The 20375-nt window shown below is 38.5% G+C and overlaps 1 protein-coding gene across 3 annotated transcripts in view; it reads left to right on the top strand.

Annotated features, from left to right (window-relative positions):
• The window catches only part of TH1 (thiamine biosynthesis protein), a 64075-nt gene that overhangs the window by 20444 nt on the left and 23256 nt on the right, over positions 1-20375 (top strand). For all 3 annotated transcript variants that reach the window (XM_088961476.1, XM_088961477.1, XM_088961478.1), the window contains 3 exons: positions 7105-7239; positions 18089-18153; positions 18294-18421. In XM_088961476.1, the coding sequence (XP_088817602.1) occupies positions 7105-7239; positions 18089-18153; positions 18294-18421 (328 nt within the window). The remainder of the gene's footprint in view (positions 1-7104; positions 7240-18088; positions 18154-18293; positions 18422-20375) is intronic.

Raw genomic sequence — 20375 nt, 5'->3', positions numbered from 1 at the left:
GGTCTGGGCCCAATCTTATCAGCTGATCCATCTCATAATTTGCCCCTTTAAGTGACTAATCAAATTAGCCCAGTTTGAAATGGGCTTAAGGCCCATTTAAGGTTATGTATTCATTTAGCCTTCCATATTGCTGCCCAGTTGGGCTTCCTTGTATGGTGTGGGACCCAAACATTGTTCTACACATCAGCCACATGGGTTCGGCCCAGCCTCTGTTGCAAGGCCTGGCCGAATACACTGTTAAGGACAGTGCACCCCCTGAAATCCATCTCATGGGCTCTATGGGCCCAACACTTACCCTAAGTGGTCCCTTGGCCAAGCCACCTTGTAACACCCAGGGACTGTGGGTAGATGCAAGATTTGCCCATCAGGTATTATCCTCAATGGTCTTACATTTAACTTCTCAGCCCATAATGATTATACACTGCCCGACAAGAGAGGACCTCTCCCTCGGATGCAAGGAACAGTGTTGCACTCTCTGCTTATATGGATGTCGGGAATTAAAACCTTTTGCAAATCATTTCGAAACCATAATATATATACTTTTATATTTCATATAAAATATATTTTGCAAAAGAAATATCAACGATTGAAATCGACTGCCTGCAGTCTTGGTTTCCATTAGTGAGAGTGCATCCCCGATCATTTCCTTTGTCCGACAAAGGGGCCGATCCTGTCACTATGATCACCCACTCAGATGAATTCTCAGACTATCCCAACATACCTAGGTTTTGACCCCCACTAAGGATCTCACTAATTGGCACATCAATGACAACATAATCCGACACCTAGTGTAGTATCATAATCGAGTCTAGGGGTCGGGTGTAACTTTCCAGTTTTGCCCATCAATCTCCAAGGTACAGGGCAATACTGGAAATCTGGTCCAGTTCAAAGATTCAATTAATCCTACACTGTAAATGCCTAGGGTTTCACCCTGGCAGCTGAGACAGGCCACCCCAACTGACTTGGTGGCACCATAGTGTCAGCCTTGTCAGGATAGGTCTCCTCAGACCGACACACAGGCTGTGAACATTCTAAACTAACACGAGTCTCATTAAGTGTCTAGTTTAAGAGTATTACACAGAAACATACCAAGGGAACATGAATCAAATATCTACTTTTATTCATTTACAATAAACTTATAAAGTACATCATTTTGATTGAAGCTAAGGGCATACAAAACTGTCTAACACCACGAGAGTCCAGACTCCGTTGGTTTTCATCGAGTTCATTGAGTCCATCCAACATACCATATATGTCACAGGATCTTCCTCACTGTTCGAAGCTTCCATCAAGTAATTTTCTTGATCATAGCCGTAACGTACTAGAGGTTTAGAAACCTGGGTAAATCTTCTAAGCTAGATATTATTATCTGGAATCTATGGATTATCTCCCACTATTCCTGAGCTCTCTTCATGAAGAGCAACTTCTTGATGATGATTGTTTAGGATGTAATTCTCCTTTAAGAAGTAGGCATTTCGATTAACAAACAATTTTTGTTCTTGTGGGTCATTGAACAGATACCCTATGGAGTCCTTGGGGTAGATTACAAATAGGCAACTAGTTTTGGATTCCAATTTGTCCGCACTTGCCTTTTTGACGTTGCTGGACAACCCCATATTTTCAAGTGTCTCAGACTTAGTTTCCTACTAGTCCATAGCTCAAAAGGAGTCTTAGGAATCGACTTAGTTGGAACACGGTTCAACACGTAAATTGCAGTCTCCAATTCATGCCCCGAAAAGGATATGGGTAATTCTGAATGGACGAGGAATGATTGGACCATATATAGTAGAGTCCGATTTTTTCTCTTTAACATTGTTTAATTGTGGTGTAGAAAGAGGAGACAACTGTGATATAATCTCATTGTCTTTTAAGTAGTCTTTGAATTTGTCGGAAAGATATTCACCTCCTTGATCTGGTCGAAGAGTTTTGATCTCCGCAACTATTTTTCGACTTCTTGCCTAAACTCCTTGAACTTTTCAAAGGATTTAGACTTATGTCTCATTAGATACACATAACCATACCGAGAATAATTATCGGTGGAAGTTATAAAATAATAATGTTAGTCTCATGTCTTAACCTTCAAGGGACCACATACATTAGTATATATGAGGTCAAGTGTGCTCGTACTTCTTTCAGGCTTACCTGTAAATGGCCTTTTTGTCATCTTGCTTTGGAGGCAAGGTTTATAAGTTGGTAGATCTTCCATAGTGAGAAAATCTAGAGGATCATCTTTCACCAATCTTGTGATATGTTCTATATTAATATGATCAAGTCGGTAATGCTACAGGCACGTGTGATTAATTGTATCACTTCTTTTATTGAGGATGCATTCCGATACGGTTTCAATCACATTTGTTTGTAGAGAAGGATGGAGTACATAAAGACCATTCTCAAGTTCTCTGTAAGTAAAGAATTTGTTATTCAATTTAATTGCAATCTTATTACTAAATAAAACAAAATAACCATCCTTACATAACATAGAAACTGAAATCAAATTTCTTCTAAGTAAATGCACATAAAGACAATCTTTTAATGTCGCAATTCCTTCTTTAAAAATTAAATCTACTATTTTGATAGCAGCAACTGCAATAGTTGCACTCATCCCCAAGTAAAGCACAACTTCGTCATCAATCAACCTTTTTCCTTGAACCCTTGCAAAATGCATGAATTGAAGCACAAAGTCAATACACCAAGATGCAGAAGTGACCAACATATTGGTCTCTATGACAAGAGATTCGAAATTACCTTTTTTGTTCTTGCGGGATTATAGATATTGAGGACAATTCCTCTAGTGTCCAGTCTGCTTATAGAAGTGACATTCATCAGATGACTTCTCTCTTCTACTTTTTCGTTTTGCCTCCATTTTTCTGAAGGTTTCTTCTCACCCTTCATTTTCTTCCTACCAAATCTGCCACCTTCAACAAGCATGGCTATCGGCTTATCCTTCTTAATCAGTTCTTCAATTCTTTGCAACATATTGCCAAGCTCCTACAAGCTAACTTTTAGCTTGTTCATATTGTAGTTCATGACAAACTGATTGAAGGACGAGGGTAAAGATTTTAAGACGAGATCAATCTTGGTGTCATCATCAAGTTGGGAGCCAAGAGCCTCTAATTCATTTATATAACCTATCATCCGCATGACATGGTCATGAACTGGTTGGCTCTTGGTCATCCTCGTGGTCATCAACAACTTGAGGACCTTTTGTCTTGCAGAACGATTATGTTCCTCATACATGGTTTTTAGACTACCTAGGATATCTTTGCAGATATCAATTTTGTCAAATTGCTTTTGGATAGAATTATCCAAGGAGGCAATGACATAACACCAGGCAAGAGAATTTTTCTCTTCCCATTCCTGATATTCCCTCATTGTCTTAGAAGCCCTATCACCCGGATGTTCCGGTGCTAGGTTTTTAGCAACCTTGTCCAATTTCTTGGACGTGAGGACTAGGTTTAAGTTTCGAAATCAGCCTGCATAATTGGGTCCTTTCAGTTTGTCGTCGTCTAATAATTTAGCGAATTGTCCGTGTGCCATTTCTGATAAAAGGCATGATTAATTAGTCCATGAGGACCACGACATTAATATTGTTTCATGTTATCTTTCATAAAATGGACTTTTATCTATGTTCCATCTCCATTTGTTCATCTCTGAGATTTCGCTCCTATCTCAGTGACGGGGACATAGTTCATGTCCCTAGAAATGTGGGAAATCACATAAGTGCATCGGCCCACCAACTGTTTCCCTTTCTTTCATAAAATGGACTTTTATCTATGTTCCATCTCCATTTGTTCATCTCTGAGATTTCGCTCCTATCTCAGTGATGAGGACATAGTTCATGTCCCTAGAAATGTGGGAAATCACATAAATGCATCGGCCCACCAACTGTTTCCCTTTGGCCTCTATCAGACAAGGTTCATTGCCATTTTTGGTTAAACCTTTTTAATTGACAAGTGTATACCCGTCATATCGGGAGCCCCAAGGTACCATGGAAGAGTCTTCCATTTTAGGATAGGTCCCTTCCACTACTGTATTATGCCCCTATCATCTCATGAAGCAATCCCACCGACTGTCTCAATGAAATGGATAGCCCAATTTTATAGTGCATCTCCATCCACCAAGTCAACCCAATTTCATGCTAATGATGGAAGGCCTTTAGAGATGTCATCTTATTATATTTCCTATTTCATTGCACTTATATTAATCATGAGGGAACATGTATATCAGTCCTTAGGTCAGATTTAAGTCATACCTAGTGGCTCCTACTGACTTTCATAAAGTCAGATTTGAATGGGCCATAATGGGCTAGGGTTCCCATGAGGTTCCTCTTGGGGAGGAAGCTATTGATGGGGCCCATTAGAAAAGGAGATCATGCAATGATCCATGGACATCATGACAACGATGTGCATTTAGCCATGATGATCGTGGAAAGCCACATAAGTCAATACATGGGTCAAGCACTTATAGCCCATGAACGAATCACATCCATTCAGCACATCACATACACATACATAATTGATCCATATCAATTTAAAACTTGTGAAACCCAGATCCATTTAGATTAACACATGATCAGATCAATGGACCAAATTATCTAATAGTTTTATCTTGATTAATGGGCTAAATTGCAAAAAGCAGTTCGACCCATATAGCAGTCAATGCTGAAATGGGCTAGTCTTGCTTTAATCTAACATAAAAGGGTTTTTCAAGTATGGGCCGAATTGGTCCATGCAATGAGCCATCAAACCCCTGGCCTAGGTTGATTTTGGGTCACTTAAGCAATGATCCTAGGGGCTATGATCAGACCCCAAAGAATCATAGGTTTGGCCCAACAAGATTGGACCAAAACTAGGTCAGATCAACCTAGTGTTTGGTGTCCAAAACATGCATCAATTCACATAGGTAATGATATGAAATTCTCAGTTACGATTCACAATCATATCATCAAATAAATAGCAGATAATCAGAAATAATTGGCTAGGGTTGATAGTGTGATGGTCTAAATCCAATCCGGACAAAAATCTGCATCCCTGCGAAACTGCAATCTACCGATCAATCTCCATCTGCAATCTCTATTTTTTCTGCAAGTTTCGGCGATTTCTACGAAGTAAAAAAATAGAAAACCCTAATTTCTATTGCTTACATCAGAAAAACCTAATACATTCTTTGTAGAAAAGAAAAATAATTAATTATAAACTAAATAATCAAATTAATAAATTTGGTGTGCACAGATCTTGCCACCCTCAAGAGTTTGATCTCCATCATACTTTCAGCCCAAGAATTCAAGAATCCCTAATAGAACAATTCTATAATATATCAGAATATATATTAAAAAAATTTCAGATCATTGACCCACTTTGAGAAATTCTCAGAGGTTTCTGCTAACTGCTCGAATTGGCTAGACTAGTTCTTGCCGATTTGAGTTTGGGTTCAAATCCGGTTTGGTTCAGTGCAAGAGCTGAACCTAGTACTCTGATACCACTGTTGAAAGGGTTTAAAATCCATCATACGGATGGCTGAATCGTGCTAGATGGCTGGGTGAAATTTCAAAAATTTTTCTATCCCTTACGGGAATTGATTTCCGGGTGAATTTGAAAACTGAATTTTCCAGATTGATCTTGCACTAAATTGGACCAGATTTGAAACCAAACAAAGAAGGAGATGTATACCTGATACGGATTCCACATATGCAGATACCAAAGTGGAAGTTCACACTCAAATCAGTCCTAAAACCAGCCTCCACTGAAGATGGCGCAATTGGTAGGTGAAGCTAGTTCAGCAACATTGTTTTTAGCAAAACTGTGATCCAACTTGCTTGAACCGAATGAGGTAAGTGAGCCTGATTTTCTTTTGAGTTTTTCTTGCAAAAACAAAGAAGAAAACTGGTCTAAATAAGTTCTTGAAAGCCTAGGTCGTGATTGGGTTTCTTGGAAGACAAAAGAGAACAAGAGAGAACAAGAGAGAGTGGTGTTCTAGTCTGGTTCACCCTCTTTTATCTCCTTATGGGGCACTCTCCTAATCAAATTAGGAGATTATACAAATCTAATTTAGATCTGGACTCTATTAAGAGATAAGCCTTATCCTCTTAAGAGAATGGGTTCCCTATACTCATTTCCAAACCTAGATTTGATCCAAAGCAGTTGTCATGTGACAATTTACTTAATCTTATTAATTATGGGTCTTCGGCCCATTTATTTCAAAGGCTTACGACCCAAGATGTTGCATAGCCAACTTAGGCCTGATTTATATGGCATGGGACCCCACAATGACCTCACATAAGTCCACATGGGTTCGGCCCAGCCTTTGTGAAAAGGCTTGGCCGAGTTCACTGCTAAACCTAGTGAGCTCTGGAACACAACCCTTGCATAGTAAATTCATACTTCTATTTTTAGTAATTTCTCATATCTTTACATTAAATTAGTTTTTAGTATGATTAGGAAAGTCTTAATAGAGTTGCTTAGGAGTTAAAAGTCCTTATTGGAGTACCCCTATAGGTTACCTACTGATTTTTCTTAGTTTTTTAGGCAAAAAAAAGTTGATTTGGATCAGTTTCCCAGTTCTACGTCAAGATTATTCTAGGATAGTTGTTGCTGATACAGAAAGTGCTTTTGGAGTTGGAAAAAAGACATGGATCTATATGGATAGTTCCTTATGCGAATTGTTTAGATTTAAGATGGTGTGTCATAGTGGTCTCCAAATTGATTGTAATTAGGAGTTAGGGGTCAGAAGAGATAGGTTTTGTTTTGATGGGAGGGAGATGGTTGTGTTGAATGGCATGGAGATGCTATTTGTCAGGTTTGCAGTCAATATTGAGATTGGTGGAGGTAAAGAAATTAGTTTATGCAGGTGTTGATAATTGATGGTTGGAGTATGTTTGCTTTTGGGAAGCAAAGGTGGGTGGAAGCATGGAGGTGGGATTTGCTTAAGGAGGCCTTTTTGTTATGTGGAAGGATCTTGTTTGGAATTTTATTGATCAATTATGCTGTATATGGTGGTGATATCTTGTCATTCATTTTTGCACTATCCTTCTATCTTTTAATAAAATTCTCCACTAGCTTTCACAGGTTCTCATGCAATTAAGTTTTCCTGAATGATGGACTGTAGGGAGGAACTTCTTCCAATGGCTGATATTGTGACCCCAAATTTGAAGGAAGCATCTGCTTTGTTAGGTGGTGTGCAGTTGGAAACAGTCTCTGACATGTATTCTGCTGCAAAATCAATACAAAGTCTGGGCCCAAGGTTAGTTTCTTGGACACAGTTTCAAAAAATTAGTTTCTAAAAGCAGTGTTCATTTTGTGAAGCAATTGAGCTTTTATCTTACAACTTATATAGGAAGGTGTTGAAGCCATCATTATAATAAGGTTTTTCTTATCTTTTAACAGTTCTTTGCAGGTTCATATGGTATATTATAGATCGTGATCTCTTCATATGGTAGCTAATAGAGGCCTATGTTCATGGACAAATTATCCTTTGTTCGTTTCAGATCCTCATGTTTTTTGTTCCCAGTAGCAGAAATTGCATGTCAAATCTAAATTGTTCCTGTCATATATAAAGAGTCTGTTTCTCTGCTAGCCACATTTATATACTAGTAAAACTGCACATGTGTTGCTTGTGATTATTCCCAAAAACAAATATAATAATAACAATAACAAGGACAAGTGCAATACCAATAGCAATAACAATAATAATAACAACATTCTGAATGGTCATGGTAACACCTGTTCATGTTCACATGAACATTTATGTTGACAGTTTGGCTATTGTATTTTATTCTTATTTGGACCTTTTTATTTCTTATACTTGGTCCAAGTGGGTTTGTAGATCAGTTTTTGAATACTATGACCTCAATAAGATTATTTGAGATTAATTACTTGGAGCAAGGTTTTAAAAGGCTAAAGGCATAGTTGAGGCGTAATGGCCCAAAAAGGTGAGGCACTAAGCCTCAAAGTTTAAGAAAAAAAATTAATTAAAATTTGTAAATTGATGAAAATAACATATAATATACTAAATTAAAATGATAGAAGGTACACATATCCATAAACTAGAAGTTTATAGGCAATAAGTTTTGGCATTTAAGCATTAACTAAAATAATAACTAATCGACTAACAATTATAAACATTTTATATTTCTTGTATAAAAATAATTTAGAAGTGTTTGCTAGAAAGAAGCTGCCGAAGGAGAAGAGAAGAAGAAGAAGAAGAAGGAGAGTTGAGAATGGCGACAATAATCTCTCAGCCGGCCCTACTTTATTATTAATAAGTGTATTACATAATGTTACACAAATAGACTAGAATGCCCCTGATTAGTGATGGGACACCTAGACAAATAAAAAACACTAAATAAGATTAGGCCCATTAACAAAAGACTAAAGACCCAACATAAATAAATAAACATATTAAGACAGCCGAACCAACACTCCCCCTCAAGCTAAGCATGGATGCCAATCATGTTTAGCTTGCCAAGTAAGTCCAAGAATTTTACTGTAGCTAGCCCTTTAGTTAAAACATTTGCGATCTGCATCTCGGAGGGAGTATAAGGAATGCATAGTTCTCCTGAGACTATTCTTTCTTTGACAAAGTGGCGGTTTATCTCAATATGTTTCGTTCTATCATGTTGCACTGGGTTATTTGCAATGTTGATGGCAGCCTTGTTGTCACAGTACAACCTGAGAGGGCACTTGATCTTTATTCCAAGTTCACCAAGAAGGATCTTAAGCCACAAAAGTTCAGCAACACCATGAGCCATAGCTCGATATTCATCCTCTGCACTTGATCTAACAACCACATTTTGTTTTTTATTCTTCCATGTAACTAGATTTCCTCCAACAAAGGTGCAGTACCTGAAAGTGGACTTCCTGTCCTCAACAGAGCCAGCCCAATCTGCATCCCTTTCCCCGGGCAAAACTTCAAATATCTGAGAATCCTTTCCACAACTTTCATGTGAGGGACTTTAGGAGTGTGCATGAACTGACTGACAACATGTACAACATAAGCAATGTCAGGGCGAGTGAGGGACAGATAGATCAACTTCCCCACCAGTTTTTGGTATCTTTCCTTATCAAGGTAGTCCTCCCGTACTGATTCCTATAGGCCATGATTCTGTTCTATTGGAGTATCTACTGGCCCACACCCCATCATGCCTGTCTCTTGTAGAAGATCAAGGACATATTTCCGCTGACATATGTAGATGCCTTCTTTTGATCTAGCAATTCCAATCCCAAGGAAGTATCTCAGCTGACCCAGGTCTTTGATCTCAAATTCAGCAGCCAAGAACTCCTTTATCTTTTAATCTTTTCCTGATCATCCCCTGTAATCACCATGTCATTCACATATACAATAAGTGTTGTAAGTTTTCCATTTTTCTTCCTTATGAACAAGGTATGATCTGCCCCACTTTGAGTATAACCACCTTTCTTCATGGCCTCACAAAGCTTCTCAAACCAATCTCGAGGATCCATAACCTGGTGGAGGATCCATGAATACCTCTTCATGTAGGTCACCATTTAGGAAGGCATTCTTCACGTCCAACTGATGTAGCTCCCATGAGAAATTTGCAGCTAATGACAATAGAAATCAGATTGTGTTGAGTTTTGCTACTAGAGCTAAGGTTTCTTTGTAGTCAATCCCTTCTTTTTGAGTAAACCCTTTTGCTACAAGTTTGGCCTTGTACCTTTCAATGGACCCGTCCTCCCTATGCTTTACAGTGAACACCCGCTTGCATCCAACAGTGCTTTTCCCTTCCGGTAGATCCACTAATTCCCAAGTCCTTGCTTTCATTAAGGTTTTCATTTCTTTGTCCATAGTCTCTTTCCATCTTGGGTTGGATACTACCTCTGAATACTTAGTAGGAATATGCGCAGAAAAGAGAGCAGACACAAAAGAACAATAACGGGGAGACAAATGTGAGTAAGACACAAAATCAGCAATGGGGTGTCGGATAGTACAAGAACGGGTAGGCTTACGAAGGGCAATAGGAAGATCCAAGTCAGAGGGATGTGTAATAGGATTACCTGGGGCTGCTGAGACAGGTTGATCCGAGTCCAATTGGTTGCTGTCATGAGTTGGAGGACCCTTTTTCCTTCTGTTGTAGGTGATTCTTATATCTTTCTACTGCCTTCTGGAGTCTTCAGTAACATCTGCAACATCACTAGTAGTAGCTGGTGCAATGGGAGCCTCATTAGATTCACCCGGGATACCACAACTTGGAGGATCAGGAGGAGAAGGTGGAAGATCCGAGGAGGAAAGAGGCACAAAGAAGGAAGGAATAGAAGAATCCTCTTCCATCCCGCTAGTCTCCCCCTGAAGAGGATTCTGGGAAGAATGAAAATAGGATTGAGACTCAAAAAGCCACATCCTTTGTGACATATTTTTTCTTGGTGACTGGATCATAACACTTGTAACCCTTCTATGTAGGAGAGTACCCCAAAAAGATTCCTTTTGTAACCCTAGGATCCAGTTTGGTTTTCTTTGGATCCTTTACATGTATAAAGCATACACAACCGAAGAATCTCGGTGGAAGAGAAAAGTTTGGAAGATGAGGGCAAAGGATAGAGAAAGGAGTTTTCATCCCCAATACCTTGGATGGCATTCGATTTATCAGATATGATGCAGTAAGGACTGCTTGAGACCAATAGTTTTGGGGAACCTTGTGCTGAAATAGTAAGGCTCGAGCAGTCTCCAATAGGTGTCTATTCTTGCGCTTAGCAACCCCATTCTGTTGGGGGGGTACTAGCACAAGATGATTGATGGATCATTCCAGCATCCTCCATAAACAGATTCAATGACCTTTCAAAGTATTCAGCTGCATTATCAGACCTGAATTGTTTAATTTTCTTGCCAAATTGTGTTTCAACCATTTTGTAAAACGCCATGGTTACCCGTGGCACTTCATCGTGTCCTTTTAACAAGTAGATCCATGTGCATCGAGAGTAGTGATCAATAAAACTGATAAAGTACTGAAAGCCATCAACAGAAATAATGGGTGAAGGGCCCCAAACATCAGAGTGGACTAAATCAAAAGAAGCTTGAATTTCATTACTAGAAATTGGATAAACAGTTCTACTTTGTTTTGATAACTGACAGACTTCACAAACTAAATTTTGACTTGAAACACCTTTGAATAATTCCGGAAACAACACTTCTAATGATGAAAAAGGTAAATGACCTAGCCTAGCATGCCACAAATGTAACCTAGCTATTGACTCCACATTGGACTGACTACTAGTAGCAGGTGTTTGTAAGGCCGAACTGATGTCTGCATCAAGGTAGTAGAGGCCTCCACACTCATGACCGCTCCCAATCGTTCTCTTCGTCAATCTGTCCTGAAAGACACAATGAGTAGGAAAAAAAGATATGCTACAATTCAAATTCTTGGTAAGCTTTGAAACAGATGAGAGATTTGAAGAAAGATTGGGAACATGTAGGACAAATTTGAGTGAGAGGCCCTTGCTTAGGTCAATCACCCCTTTCCCAGAGATGGTAGAGTGGGAACCATCAGCAGCCCTCATCTTATCTTGACCAGACAATAAATGATAGGAAGAAAATAGAGAAGGCATATGTGTCATGTGGTCAGTTGCACCGGAACCAATAATCCAAGAAGCAGGATCAATAGAACTAGTTGCACTAAAAGCAGAGGCAGTACCTGATCTGGCAAGGGAGGTGGAAGCAAGAGAATTGGTTCTTAGACGGGCTAGTTTCCGGCTAAGTACCTCTACCTCATCAGTAGTGAAACCCAAGGACCCGTGTCCGGGGGAATTAGCAATTTGTCCCATGGAAGAGGAAATAACTGTGGATGAGTGTTTTGAGCCATCACCACTGTGACTAGCAACCAGATTCCCACTTGCAGCTTGACCCTTCTGATGCTTCTTATCTTTCTTCGAAGCAGCTGGTTTCAGATGTGGATAGAGAACCCAACAAGTCTCTTTCACATGCCTTTCTCCTCCACAGTGGGTGCACTTCAGTGTCTCTCGTCCGAGTACTTATTCCCCTTTTGATTTGTAGAAATTAGGGCCGAATGTTCCATAGACTGTTCAGCTGGCTTAGTTTGAGTATCAACTTGCATCTCTTTTCTCCTAACCTCTTCATTCCTCACGAGGTAGTAGACATGATGTAAGTATGGCATTTCATCCCTTCCCAGAATTTGGGACCTTATGCTTTCACATATTGGATCTAGGCTAGCCAAAAATTTAAATGCTCTGCCCTCTTCAATTTGTTTGTCATGCTTTTCCTTGTCTCTGGCATTCTCCCAATCAAGAATGAGGTGATGATCTAGCTCTTCCCATAGTCCTTCTAAGGTAGCAAAATATGTTGCAACAATCATATCCCCTTGCCTCAAGGCAGCAATGTCTTGATTCAATCTATAAATTCTGGCATTATTTTTTCTCTGCCCATAAGTTTTAGACACTTTCTCCCGTATCTTGGCAGCAGTGGAGAAATGTTGAACAATCCTAGCTACCCTTGGAGTCATTGAAGCAAGTAGCCAGGACATAACTGTAGCATTCTCCTTACGCCAAACTGCATAATCAACACTACCCACTTCAGGTTCCTTCTTCTGCCCATCCAAATAACCAGTGAGTTCCCGGGATGTGATGAAGAGCATGGCTGAAACAGACCATTCTCTGAAGTTATACTCATCCAACAACACATTAGTAATCTTCAGGCTGTGCAGATTTGGATTCTCTAGATTAGGGGACCTCCCACTAGTCCTAACATCTCTAGAAGACACTTCCCCGGATATAGAAGACATCTTCTCCTACTTGCAAAGATCAAAACTGTAAACACAATATACAGAGAACTGTTTCAGACTTACGGAACTTGCTGCACTGCAAACTCTGTCCAGAGAATCCGTAACAGAGCTGAAACCACGAGCACCACACTGCTGCACTGTGCTCTAATTACTGCTGTCGCACACTGTAATCAGTCCAGACTTCTGCTGTGCTTTAATCACTGCTATCACACACTGTAATCTCTGCCACGACCAGTTCTAGGACTGCCGAGATCAGTCCTCCCACCTAGATCTGTTCCACAGATCTCTCTTAACTGAATGGCCACAATCTGCTGTACTGAGTCTATTAGGGCATCGCTTCTGGGACTAACTCCCCTTGGACCCTACAACCAAGGGAAACTTTAGATGTAGGTCCTACTGTGTTCTACGACCAACCCTAGGGTTTCTTTGCAGCAACCAAGATAGAAAAGAGGAAGAGAGTTGGATACGAGTAGAAGATGAAGCGGCGGTTGTAACCAGGTGAAAGATTAGAGCTCTGATACCATGTTTGCTGGAAAGAAGCTGCTGAAGGAGAAGAGAAGAAGAAGAAGAAGTAGAGTTGAGAATGGCGGCAATAATCTCTCAGCTGGCCCTACTCTATTATTAATAAGTGTATTACATAATGTTACACAAATAGACTAGAATGCCTTTGATTAGTGATGGGACACCTAGATAAATAAAAAACACTAAATAAGATTAGGCTCAATAACTAAGGCCCAATAACAAAAGACTAAAGACCCAATTGAGATAAATAAACATATTAAGACAGCCCGACCAACAAGAAGAAAGGAAACAACTTAGTTGATTTGATCTATTATTATTATTATTATTATTAAAAATCAATTAGGAGAAGAAATGAGAAAAATAACACTTGGGACATTACATTTAGAATAACAAGAAAAACTTCACTTGATTTATCCAAATTCCAGAAGGAACTAAGAACTTGATTAGTCCTTTTTGCATTGAAATCTCTTAAAGCACTAAGAAAAACTAATAAAATTTGATTTCCCTTATTGTTTTTCATTTTTACTTTTTTATTTGGCCCATAATTATTGAAGTGTTTTTTCTACATGTTTTAAATTATAAAAATACATATTATTTTGCTTTAAATCACTAATTGATCATTGATAGAGGCAAATTATGTACGCCTTTTAAAACAATGACTTGGAGTGATCTTAGTCTAGTATCTATGTTTGCAGTAAGGGAAAATTAGAGTTTCTTACAAGCAGTAGTAAGAGGCCAGAGAAGACAGACCCTACTTGTGTGAAGTTGACGCGACAAAATTATATGGTTGTTGGATGGCTTGTGAATTCCATGCAACCACACATCAGTAAGCATCATATATTGATGGATTCAGCCAAAGAAGTATGGGTTAATTTGGCTGAAATGTATTCTTAGAAGATGAATGTAGCAAGAGCTTAAAAATTGAAGAATGATGTGAATAATCTAAGACAGGGGAGTCACTGACACTGTATTATTCTATGCTGAAATCTTTACGGTAGGAGATAGAGTTGCTTAAGACTTTAGTGTGGGAAAGTAGTATGGATGCACAATTGTCCTTGCTTAATGGGGTTTGGATTTTGAGGGTTTGACTTTGTGTGGATGGTTTGGCCTATTTGGGAAAGTAGTATGGATGCAAAATTGTCCTTTGGGTGTTTTTTCCTTTTCATTTAGATGATTGCTTATCACCTTTCCTTGTATCCTATTTTGTTTAAATATATTTTTTATTTATCTAAAAAACAGAATGTCCTTGCTTAAGACGGGAGTCACTGACAGTATCTTTTATTCTTTCTTGTGTATTTATCCTATTTCTTATTTGTTTTAGAGAAGGGCACAATTGTCCTTTCTCTTTTGGGCGTGTAGAGGGTTAGATACGCCCATTGAATTCATCGTCTCTTTTGAATTGTCTTTGTCATGGTATCGAAGCAGGTTTGAATCTGGATCTGCTAAAGGCTCTTCTTTATCTGCTATTTGATTTGATTAAAGTGCATTAAAGGATTACTCATTTGTTCTGTTTCCCATGGAAGATGAAGTACCGGATTGGGGATTTTTCTCCGATCTCACTTCTACCTGTTCAGATAGCTTTTGAAATCTCGGATCTGGTGTTGCCCAAACCTTCTCTCTTTCCCAATACCACTGGTTTGTTGGTTCATTTCTGGTAGGGTTTCTAATTTCATCTTCTTGGAATCAACCCTAGACTTTCCATTTTTGGACTACCACTTGATCTACTTTTTTGGAAGCTTTTACTTTATGAAATCTGATTATTCCACATTAAATTAGATTGGCTTTAGGTGATTTAAAGCTGGTTCTATCCTTTCTACTTGTTACAACACTTGCTCTTGGTGTTACTTCTATTGAAATGGCCCCAGACAAGATGGAACTGTTATTAGTCAAGTTTGATGGAAGCAGAAATGCTCTATCTAAGTTCCACATCTAGTTCTATGTTGAGGGCCAAGGTCTTTGGGTTATGTGGATGGTTTGGTGGCCAAGCCTTATAAGTCTGACAACAAGGGTTGAAATAGTGGAAGATAGATTATGCAAGAATAGCATCATGGATTCTTGGCTCGAATGAGATTGACATAGCCTTTCTAATGATTGGTTTTAAGACTATAGTGGAAATGTTTAAATACATGGAGAAGGTATATCAACAGTCCAACCTATCTTGACGATATCAAATTGAAATGGGAATCTTTTCCTACACCCAAGAGGAAAAGATCCAATAGTACTATGATGGTTTTGTCATTTTGTGGACTGAGTATGAATTAGTGCACAGGGGCAGACTTTTTTGTCAGCTTGTTGTGTCAAGAGTATGGAGGAGCACTTTGACAAAAGAAAGATCGTGCATTTTCTAATGCACTTGAGGCCTGAATATGAAGTGATTTGATCAAATATTCTGAGTGGGGATACTCTCCCAAGTCTGGATATTATATTGGGGGAACTTCTTACGGAAGAAATGAAGCTACTTGCTCAGTCTACCTTCCATGGGAAGCATGATTTTGGAGCTAAAGCTGTCTTTTTTGCAAACAAACTGAAACTAAAGAAGGATCTTTCTAAGGTCTAATGTTATGAGTGCAAAGAATATGGTCATGTTGTTTCACATTGTTGGAAGAAGAACACTTGTGCCTATTGCAAGCAGCATGGACCTATAATATCGGAATGCCCCACTAGGCCATCTAAAGGAAACACTTCAGGTATAAGAAAAATCAACATCGAGCTTATCAGACATCCATGGACAATTCAGATGGTGATACTGTCCCTTCTCCTCCAGTGCCTACTTCATTCAAAAATGAGCCCTATGGAGTTATTTTTGAGGAAAAGATGTGGCAGCTGGTGTCTTCAGCCATTTCTTCAGCCTTCTCTGCTATTGGTTTGTTTGGTGAGTCTTCCCTCTATTGTTCTCCTAGTCATCTTTGGGTAATTGATTCTCTTGCCTCTAATCATATGACAGGGGCATACTCTAGTTAGTATTTTAAACCTAAATTCTTGAATAAGCATATCATTATGGTCAATAGTGAAAAACATTAAATTCTTGCTTATTAATGACTTGACTTTTTATACTTCTTCATCTTCATAGTTTTGTCTCCCAAAGACCTTTCTTGTTCGAAAACTTATTACTAATTTAATTTCTATTGGCCAATTGGTAGAGGATGGTAACATAGTTTCTTTCTTTTAGATGGATGTTTGATTCAGGACCGATGAACTACGATGGTGAGGGGGGAAGGGGCGTAGGTTAGGACGGTTATTCACTTTGGAGTTTGAGAAATCACAGATTTCACCTACTTCTTCATGTTTACTTTCTACTACTACTACTGACTTGTCTGTAGAAATGAGTGGCATCTTGGCACAAACACCTTTATTTTGTTCTGGTTGTTGGTCTTCTACATCTACTTCTTTTGCTCATATTAATAAATATTGTATTTCATGTGATTTGAGTAAAGGCATATTTTTGTAGAGAGATTGGGCCAAATGGGCCATAGTTTTATTTATTTTTTTAGTAGCTTTTTTTCTGCTATAGTGGGCCTTCTTTATGGGCCTTAATACTTACTCTTTTTATATTTTTTTAAGTCAACTGTCCCACTAGGGGCACTAGTGTAACTTTACACAATGTTTCAGAGCATATTTAAATCGAAATGAGGGACAGAGAGAGAGAGAGAGAGAGAGAGAGAGAGAGAGAGAGAGAGAGAGAGAGAGAGATCGAACACTTCTCTTCCTCTTCCCTTTCTTCCATTCTCTTCTCTTCTTTCTAAGTCTTCTTCTGAGCTTCTCTTTCTTCCTCCTTTTCTTTCTCCATATTCTATTTGCAGAATTATTGCTGGTGTAATTTGCAACTTCGTATCAGAGCAGGCTCCCATCTTATTCAATTTCTTTTAGGCCCATACAAAATGTGTATGGAGAACTATTTGGCTGATTGATTGGAAGCTTTTACAGCCCAGTTTGGGAGGGTTTTTGGAGAGGAATTTACCCTTAGTTTGAGGTCCAAGACAGGTTCTTGGAGATTTTTCTGAAAACCCTAGATAACTAGAGAAATTGAGTTAAGGGTTCTAGAAAAACTTAAAAGCTAGCACTTGGGGCTTGAAAGAAAGTACTTTGATCCTCTTTGGGAGGTTTTTTGGAGAGGATTTTTCCCATAGTATATTCTCATGTTCAGGGGGTGGAAAGTAGGAGGGATGATATGGTTAGTTAAATACTCATTCTGCTTTAGTAACAATCAAACATAAGCTAACTAGTTATAAGTGAAAATCCATGGAGAAAAGAGATGATTTGGTTTGTGATTGTTGTAAGGTTAGTTGGAAGACTTGCTTGCTTGATTATTTCATGTTCAGGCATTACCTTTACTGTGAATGTGGTTAGCCAGTTCTTGGATTCTCTCAAAGTACCTCATTTAGAAGTAGTTTTCAGGATGTTGAGATGTCTTAAGGGCTCTCCAGGTTCTATGCTCTTGATTTCCCAATAGATTCTATGCTCCCCTTTTCCATATTTTGGAGCAAATGCATGTAGAGAACTAGCAAGTTTTTTGGGATATGCTTTTGTTGGCTCCAAAGGATCCCAAAGAGCCTTAAATTTTCTGTCAATTGGCTTTTGAATTTAGTGACCTAAAGGGCATTGCTACAAGTCTTTGTCAGGACGAAATTTCTATATTGCCCTGTTTTTAGGCTTGTTGCTTGAAGTGATGAGCTCCATTTATGCACGTTCTGATGATGGGTTTTTTGGGTGGGGAGTATAGTATCCAACTTTCTTCCCAAGAGCAAAGATACAAACATATGATTACAATATAATCATTTAAAATGGTCATTCTGCTACTAAGGGCATTGATTTCTCTTTCAGAAATGTACTTGTCAAGGGTGGTGATCTCCCAGCTTCAAAGGATGCTGTTGATATATTCTTTGATGGTATGCTTCATACAAAATCTTTGGAATTCTTGATCATCTGTATTTTCCTCATCCTCATTTTTTTAGAAATTAAATATTAATACTTGTAAGTCATACTGGTTGAGGATAATTCGGTACAGCTATTTGACATGTTTATGCAGGAGAGCATTTCCATGAGCTACGTGCATCACGCATAAAAACTTGTAATACTCATGGAACTGGTTGCACTTTGGCATCATGCATAGCCGCTGAGTTAGCTAAAGGTTCTTCAATGCTACCAGCTGTTAAGGTAAAGCATTGTCATCTGATGTCCTCAGTTTCATATATAGTTTCAAAAACTCCATTGATCTGGTCATAATATTTGACTGGAAGTTATCTTTATAGTGTAGCTTTGTTTTAATATTTAGGTCCTTTGCAGCATATTTCAACAATAGAGAAGGAATAAAATGATTTGCTAAAGTTGCCATTATGTGTTGAATTTTTATTTTATTGGTTGGGTAGTTTAATCTTTTAAGATAATTGGAAGAGGCAACTAAAAGAATAATCAAATTTCTTTGGTACAATGCATAAAATCCTATTTATTGCAGTCTCCTAAGCTGAGTTCCTGTAATAAGTTCAGTTGTTGGTTTGTTGCCATCACTGGCTGCCGAAGAGAGAAAGGCGAATCCGGTGAAGGTTGAGGTGAAAGAGTTTGGTAAGCTATTGGAGAGAATATAATTTCTACATAGGTGTTTAATAGGATATTTTATCCATCAGATCCTGAGATTTGCAGCTCCAAAGGTGGGCACCGTAAATAGGGTTGTATTTTAATCTTATTTTATTCTTGTTTTGTATTGGTGGGTTTCTTTGTATTTTGGTAGGATGTATCTTATAATCTGCCCACATAATAAAGGTAATTTCAGTAATTGTACAAAGCTTTTGCTCTATTCAATATAATTCATTTTGATGTGGGGGTGCTGTATTACTATTGTGGTTGAAAATGGCTGCCTGTATTTTATCAACTTCATTGATGATTACTCTTTGTAAACATGGAATTATATGTACTGTTCTATTGATGTTCTATGGTGTGTACTCACTTTCATGTGGAGGTTCAAATATTTCATTCCGAAAATGCAACAAAATATCTTAGGTGTTTCTTCGATTGGTTTTTGCTGAGCATGACACTCTTCATTAGAGTTATTGCCCCATAACATTTTGGGGTTGTCGAGCAGGACATATTTTGGAGGTGGCACATAGTTTGATGCTCCATATGCATGTCCTGAAGAAGTATTGGACTGATGTAATTCTCACTGCAGCATATCTTAATAACCATATACAATCTTGCATACCAGAGTACAAGGCTCCACATCATCTTTTGTTTCCCAAGTCTCCATTGTATTCAATTTCTCTTTGCACCTTTGGGGTGCAGCTGTTTTGGTCATTATTTTTTTCCTTTGTGGGAAATTGGATCCTAGATCCATTCCTTGTGTCTCTCTTGGGAATCCATCTACTTAAAATGGTATAAGCACAGTAGCAATCTGCTGAATTAAAAAAATATGAAATAAAGTAGTTTCTTGAAGAGAGAAGGGAGAGAGAAGGAGAAGAAGAGAAGAAGAGAAGTTGAAAGAAAAGAGAGCAATAATCTGGCCTCCCCCTTCATTTATTATTTATACTAAAATAATAGAACATTACAAAGACAATTACGCCCTTATAGGGCGGCAAAGCATAAAACAACATATATAACACTCAAAAAACATAATAAAATTTGGACTCACATAACTACTATGGTCCCCACCTCCTATCTAACAACTAACATAAAACATCTACTCAGAAAAACATCATAAAATTAATTAATCTTCAACACTCCCCCTCAAGTTGGGAGTAAATGTCACACATTCCCAACTTGCGTAGGTCATGTTCAAGCTTGTTCCTTGCCACCCCTTTAGTGAGAACATCAGCCAGCTGCAACTCTCAAGAGACATAAGGCAAACACACTTCTCCAGTTGTTACCCTTTCTCTTATAAAGTGTTTATCAACTTCAATGTGTTTTGTCTTATCATGCTGAATTGGATTGTGGGCAATATTGATTGTAGCCTGATTGTCACAGTATAACATCATAGGTTCCTTTGTTTTCACCCCAATCTCACTCAAAAGAGATCTAACCCAAAGAAGTTTTGAGATACCATGATCCATGGATCTATACTCAGCCTCTGCACTTGACCTTGCCACAACTACTTGCTTCTTACTTTTCCAGGAGATCAAGT

This window comes from Nelumbo lutea, chromosome 1, assembly GCF_056320005.1.
Source record: "Nelumbo lutea isolate HS-2025 chromosome 1, American lotus-T2T, whole genome shotgun sequence".
NCBI classification, from domain to species: domain Eukaryota; kingdom Viridiplantae; phylum Streptophyta; class Magnoliopsida; order Proteales; family Nelumbonaceae; genus Nelumbo; species Nelumbo lutea.
Note: the sequence above shows the minus strand (reverse complement) of the source record. Positions and strands in the feature narration are given on the sequence as shown.